The 7,457-nt window shown below is 36.5% G+C and overlaps 1 protein-coding gene across 4 annotated transcripts in view; it reads left to right on the top strand.

Moving 5' to 3' along the window:
* Positions 1-6,078, top strand: part of LOC145695077 (uncharacterized) — a 266,388-nt gene extending 260,310 nt beyond the window's left edge. For 3 of the 4 annotated variants that reach the window (XM_081771942.1, XM_081771944.1, XM_081771941.1), the window contains 2 exons: positions 899-1,034; positions 5,800-6,077. In XM_081771942.1, coding sequence (XP_081628068.1) covers positions 899-1,034; positions 5,800-5,979 — 316 coding nt within the window. In that variant the 3' untranslated portion in view covers positions 5,980-6,077. Of the gene's footprint in view, positions 1-898; positions 1,035-5,799 lie in introns of all 4 variants that reach the window. The other variant, XM_081771940.1, reaches the window with a different exon arrangement.
* Positions 6,079-7,457: the final 1,379 nt, after the last annotated feature.

A 7,457-nucleotide genomic window follows, 5' to 3' on the forward strand; every position in this document is an offset into this window, starting at 1 on the left:
GGTTCTTGTTCTTGATTTGTCTCCATTGCTTGTATCTAAGCATGTGCCTTGTCTGCTAAGCTGCACTTCGTTACGTTCACCATCCTTACATATGCTTTTCATCCATGTGCAACAGACCTTGGTCTTGACTCTGACATCCCTTTAAGTAGTAAGAAAGACACAATTTTAACCTAGTGTACAGCGGACCGAAGGCGGGGAGAGGGACGAGATAAAATAGCAATAATAATAATAATAATAATAATAATAATAATAATAATAATAATAATAATAATAATAATAATAATAATAATAATAATAGACATGTAATACAATAATAGCATTTACTAAAAGACTATTTTAAAAAGCAATTGCGTGCAAGTCATACTGTTTCTCGAGGGTTAAAAAAAAAATTAAGTTAAGAGTGATCGAGACTTCAAATACAGAGATATAGTAATTGTTTGAATATTGCTCATACTGCCCTTTGAAACTATGCATAACTTGAAAATAAGATATAATCGAATACTAATCTGTGTTACAGTTTTGGCAATATGTCTTCATCAGATACGTTATACTATATAATGTGTAATACTAGTATAATAATAAACGGCAATAACGGCAACTGATTAGATTTTGTTTTTATTTTATTAAAAAAGTGATTCTTTATGTGTAAATATTGAGTGAAATAAAAATCATCTTTGCATATTGGAAATGTGGCAATTATTGCTAAATACGATTTTTTTTTTTTTTTTTTTTTTGCAAATGTGGCAATTATTGCTAAATACGAACTTTTTTCTAATTTAAACTAGAGTTTTTGTGCACAACCTTTCATCTTTTACTTGTACTTGAGCTTCCTTAGTAAATTATAATGTAAACTCAACTTATAATTCAAAAGTACTTAAAAAAAACTTCTTTTTTCTAGACTCCAGCACGAGATAGATGATTTGCAGAAAACTGAGAAGTGTATGCCCCATTACTTGAATATTCGGGAGAATGTTAGTACTAAGCTAGTGAATGAAATCAAAGCTGAAAACAAACAACACTCAAAACTAATTCAAGTAAGTAATTTACAACTATATCTAGTTTAGACGAAAGTATTGACACGAGTAGCGTACGCGAGGGGGATATTAAGATATCTATACAAAAATCCTGAAACGATATTAACTTGCAAGCTTGATTCCCTCCTCCCTCTCTTCATGAAATTCTGTGTATGCCACTGTTCTTTAACAACTGTCTCGTATTCAGTGCTATGTACTTAACCTGTATTCTTAATTTTTTCCATCAAGATTCTGCTCCTGCATATAAAGCAAAGTCAATTCAAACGCGGTTCCAGGAACATGTGCCAGAGAATCATGGTATCGAACAAATAGCTGGCTGGCAACCTTTGTTCTCAATTCCTAAACTATTATGTGGTCCATGTCAGGAACCAAAGTATGTTCTAGCATTCTATCATTGCTTATTTGAAAACCCTGGAACGTACAGTGTTGAAGTCTTTCTCTTCATACTGACATATAACACTTCCCAGGTGTAACATTCCGATTTTTATAAAATTTAGCAGGTAGATACTACACATGATATAAACAAATACGTGTTTTTTTTTTTATTTTCTGCGGAAAAACGGCTTTAGGGGCCAAAGTCCCCATTCAAAATTTTGAAAGTTGACGCCCGAAAGGCAAGAAGAAGTGGACCGACGTGAATGAAATTGTACACAGATATTGTAGACGTAATATATATATATATATATATATATATATATATATATATATATATATATATATATATATATATATATATATATAGAGAGAGAGAGAGAGAGAGAGAGAGAGAGAGAGAGAGGGAGAGAGAGAGAGAGAGAATCGGTTGTTAAAAATTAGAATAGCACCACTGAACATACTACCTGGTTGTGGCAGTTCAGTTACAGCGTTAAGTTGCGTAAGGACAAAGTGAACATGGGACCTCCACAGAGCGTCATAAGGATGTGTATGCTGTACAAGTTCAAACTGGGGTCAAACGCCGCTGCAGCGGGGCGGAAAATATGCCAGGGCTTTGGTGAGGGTGTTCTGAGTACGCGAATAGTGCAATGGTGTTTTAACAAGATTAAGGGCGGTGACGAAACACTCGAAGACGCACCACATGCCCGAAGACCAACACAGGTACAAAATGTAGATCTCCAGGCAGCAATTGAGGGGAACAGTGGCCAGACATGTGAGGAACTGGAACTGCAATTCAGTGTGAGTGGTGAAACCATTCAGCAGCACCTCCATCAATTGGGAAGCACTACAAGTTGGGTCGATGGGTCCCACATGATTTGACTCCGGGCCAGAAGGCAACGCGAGCAGACACCTGTGTTTCTTTGCTGTCTTGTCTGAGGAAGGAGCCACTTCTGGACAGGGTGTTGACACGTAATGAGAAGTGGGTCCTGTACGAAGCTCCACGTTGCCGTCATCATTGGTTAGCATCCCATGAAATGGTTCCGAAACAGCCGAAACGAGCACTGTACCAGAAGGTCCTCCTGTGTGTTTCGTGGACTGCTCGTTGCATCGTGCATCGGGAACTGCTGTCAGCTGGTCAGAGCATCAATGCAACTGTGTACTGTCAACAGTTGAGCCGTGTTCAAGAAAAACTCAATACTCTGGAGCCAGCACTTCTGAATCGCAAAGGGACCCTCCTGTCACAGGACAATGCTACGCCCTACGTGGCTAGGATAACCCGGGACACCATTCTACGCCGTGGATGGGAAACACTATTGCATCCGCCATACTCCCCGGATACTGCACCGTCCGATTATCTCCTGTTCCATTGTTTGGACAATCACCTTAGAGGACGCCAGTTCAAATCCCTAGTAAAGGTGCAAAATGCACTTGATACCTACTTCGCTTCACTGCCCACCGAGTTCTACCGCGATGGAATCCATGGCCTTCCAGGACGCTGGCAGAAGGTCATCGATGCTGATGGGGACTATTTTTTATCTTCCAGGCACGCCTTAGTTGACATATCGATGTTCGAAGGTGGTGGGTGAAAAAGTGATAGGAAAACTTTCTTGGTTACCTTTATATTTTCAAGATGAAGCTCACAAATACCATAATGTTATTGGTTATCTACCAGTTTTTTCTCCAATCAAACGCATCTATTTAATTTTCGATTCAATATCACTTACTTCTTTATCAATATGTTGTTTCAGTTAGTAACTTTGTATTTGAATTGTAAATTTAAGAAGTCCGAAAACATTTATGAATGTTGAAATAATTCATAAAAAATCTTATATTTGAAACTAGACACAAATCACTAAAACAAGGATTAAATTAGATAATGCTGCAAAGCTATTTTGTTATTTTGGGGACTAATGTATACTTTAGCGAGAAATTGCATCCTTCAAGGTTGCACTTTCTACCAACTACCCGCTGGTAGAGTACCTTCTTATTTTAACAGCGAGATATTAATAGAGTTCCTGCATGATACTTGAATTTAACGTTTGCAAGCAAAATGTTTTCTGTAATGTGTATCAGTTAAGTGAATGTGATAGCACATAAATTTCTTTCCCACTAACCTTTCTATTGATAAACTAGTGCCTTCCTTCTGTTGGATATATGGTGGAAAAATGGACATTCTTTCTGGTCAGAAACATGGAAATTTACGGCTTTCGATGTTCAAATCTGAAATCTTGATGATATGGTAAATTTACAGTTGTAGTGAGAGAATTATGAGGGGCGTTCAGTATGCTCTAATACTCACCAAGAAAGCAAAATATAATAGAAATGAAAATATGTTTATTTTTCAACATAATCCCCTGCCCTTTCAATGCACTTAGTCCATCGCCGCTCCAAAGCTTCTATACCCTGTTGGAAGAAGATGTCCTCTTGCTCCTGCAACCACGTATTAACAGCATCCATGACAGCATTGTCATCCTGAAAAACATGTCCACGGAGATGCTGCTTCAAATGTGGAAACAAGTGGAAGTCACTTGGGGCTAGGTCAGGTGAATAAGGGGGATGAGGCCCAATTCAAATCCATCTGTATGAATTGCAGCCATGGCAACACCGGACTTGTGAACGGGAGCATTGTCCTGATGCAGCAACACTCCACGCGCCAACATTCCTCGTCTCTTGCTCTTTATTGCAGCTTGCAATTTTGGTATAAGGTCAGCATAATACTGGCCCGTCATTGTGGTTCCATGTTCCAGATAATCCACGAGCAGTATTCCCTTGGCATCCTAGTAAACAGTTGCCATGACCTTTTTGGTTGACTGTTGAACGCGAAATTTCTTCGGGGTTGGGGAGCTGGTGTGCTTCCATTGCATTGAGCTTTGTTTGGATTCGGGGTCAAAGTGGTGGACCCAGGTTTCGCCCACTGTCACAAACCGTGTCAAAAAGTCCTCTGGATCTGCACGTGTCAAATTGTGTCAAAAAGTCCTATCCAAAAGTTGCATTGTAAATGTCACTCTGCTCCTCTTCTGATCAGCATTTAGGTTTCGCGGGACCCATCGTGCCGAGGCTTTCTTCATATACAAATGATTGGTCAAGATGTTATGAACTGTGCCGGTTGACAACCCTATATTCTCTGCTAAATACCTGATGGTAACTCGTCTGTCTGCCATAACCATGTCCAGGATCTTCGCAATGTTTTCTTCGGTGGTCACTGTTACTGGTGGCCCACCTGCATGGGCATCTTCGCATGATTGTCTGCCACATCTGAACTCACGGCACCATCTCACAACTGTAGGATATGATGGAGCAGACTGTCCTAATGTTTGTACCAAGTCGTCATGAATTTCCCTTGGCTGTAAGTTTTTCAATTGCAGGTACTTGATGACCGCACGAACCTCACTATTTTCCATTTTCACAGAGTTCTTACAGATGCTCTACTGCAAACACATGGAAAGAAGAAAGTACATGGTCAAATAACTTGCACTGCGGCATAAAGTCATCATAAGATGTCTACTTTCTACACATGTTAAAATCATGATCCTACATGAGGGGTCAGTATTAGAGCATACTGAACGCCCCTCGTATCTGTATTAGTATTATATAGTAGGAAGTGTTAAACACTGTGTATATATAATGCATATATAATTTGTAACTTGACAAACTGTTATACAATAAACATACACAACATAAATGACATTTTATTATTCTTCCGTGTTAAATGAATTAAGGAAAAAAAAAAAACTTGAAATAAATTGATGTGAATACTCATCGAAATTTTGGTTTACAATTTATACATTATAAATTATTGATTTAAAGTTGGTTTCAGTTACAGTATTTACGAAAACACAGAAAAACATACATTACAAGCACATCTGAGCTGTCGACAGTGGAACAGACTAAAGTGTTGATAAAGAGGTGAAAATATATTGATAAACACGTCCCTGCTTCTTATTCAGGTCAAATATTCCAAGAACTTAATCATGCACAAGAATTTAATTACACCGAAGTTTGTTTTCTCCGAATCCTCGTTGTGAATATGTGCCCTCTGCATTCTGTTTCTGCTATTCATGTACGTAGGTTACTCAGAACATTTCTTGAAGAGTTACTTATAATTTTCTTTCTCATTTTCAGAATTATTAGACTTTTGGTTACAAGACTGCTCTGTTCGATATAAACAAGTTCAGTTATACCCACCATTTATGTTAGTTTTCATTTGCGACAAGAAGGCATAGTTATTTGGATCGACGACTTGGAATCGAACTCTTCATCTGTACAATGCACATGTGAGCGTGTTGTAGAACAGTCTTTAAGTTATATAAATATTTAATAATATTTAATATAAAACAGTTCTGTTACACATTGGTTTTCATTGAAATTTTGTACTTTCTTTTCTTTAAAGGATATTGTCCAACAAGATGAGAAAATGGTCAAAACTTTAGACAATGTTTATCAAACTATTAGTAAGAATGATATTTTGTCGGAAGAGTGGCTTAAAATGTTCGAACAACACTGCAAGAAGTTTTCGTCATTTATACAACAGGTTGAAGACTGTAGACCGAGTGATACAACAAATGAATAGAATACATGACGTTAGTGAAAATAATTGTTAAAAAATAAAAACACTAGTATGTATAATGAATAAATGCATTGTGTAGAATGAAAAATGTTGAGTTTGATTGTTGGTGAAACAGAGTAACTTTTGAGCGTAACACACATAAACAATACTTTGATCGAATCTATACTAATGTATAAAATAATATGTATACAGGATGTATCAAAAGTCCCTTGACATAGTGTAACTGTGTTATTATCAGAGTTACAACAAAATGTAAGAGGGAAAACTGTCTCCAAATATGATGTTTTCAATGTAAAGTAAAAGATATATATATATATAATATATATATATATATATATATATATATATATATATATATATATATATATATATATATATATATGTGTGTGTGTGTGTGTGTGTGTTTTAAATCGGACAAGCCGTTTGGATTGTACACTCTTTATGTGCCCAATGTTAAATGAAAATGCAACGTTGCCATTTATCTGGACCCACAACATAAGTAAATGAAGTAAATGAAGATTTACGCTAACGTGTCGATGGCCAGCGCCCGTTTCAAACAGTGCAGGTGGAATTTTGTACCATGCATATATCAGCAGGGTGATATTGTTTGCCATACTTTTTTACCTTTGTTTTTTGTCCAATAGTTTAAGAGTTACAAGGGCGTATCAAGATAAATGATCCATCCTGTATATTCATTCGTTCTGGTGTAACGAATGCACTAGATGTTTGTCATCAACTGTATATGATTATAGACATCTGAATTCTCAGGTATAACTTCAAAAATATTTGATTAGGATTAACTTTAGTATATAAAACAGAAAAAGACAGAAGATTCATTATTACGGATATCTGAAATCAAGAATCATCTAAGTAACAAAGTGGTCTGTCAACAATTCATTCATAATGCAATATTTTGTTGCTACTTTTTTTCGCATTTTCTTTTCATTTTTACGTTTCGAAAACGAGTTTCTAAAACACCTGAACCTATCTAAGAGACTATTTGTAAAGTTATTCTAAAATCATTCTTCACTATTAAATCACTGAATTATTTTTTGCGATCGCTTGGACATATCAACAAGCTGGTAAGTTAATTCAAATGAACAAAACCATCATTTCACATTAAGTTGTTTTAGAAAGTAAAGCTTGAACAGATCAATAATACAAAATATCAACAGATATATTTTAATAAATTTATTTTAATCAGTGTGCAAGGCTTTCAGTCAGTACAATGGAAACTTCGCCTTTTTATATGTAATTATCCTATTATCCTACACAACGCATCAGCTCATTTTATATATACGATCATGGGCGACGATTAGGGGCGCAGTTGTCCCCCCCCCCCCCCGACATGACTCATTAACGTATATAGTTTCATTTGGAAATGTAAAGTTTTTGTATGTATCAGTGGATCGTAGAAAAAATGGTGCCATATAATATTTGCCGTCGCGTGAGTACGTATTGGTTGTCTTCCCGTGGAGTAA

The sequence above is a fragment of the Thermobia domestica genome, chromosome 9 (assembly GCF_964235325.1).
Source record: "Thermobia domestica chromosome 9, izTheDome1.hap1.1, whole genome shotgun sequence".
Classification (NCBI taxonomy): domain Eukaryota; kingdom Metazoa; phylum Arthropoda; class Insecta; order Zygentoma; family Lepismatidae; genus Thermobia; species Thermobia domestica.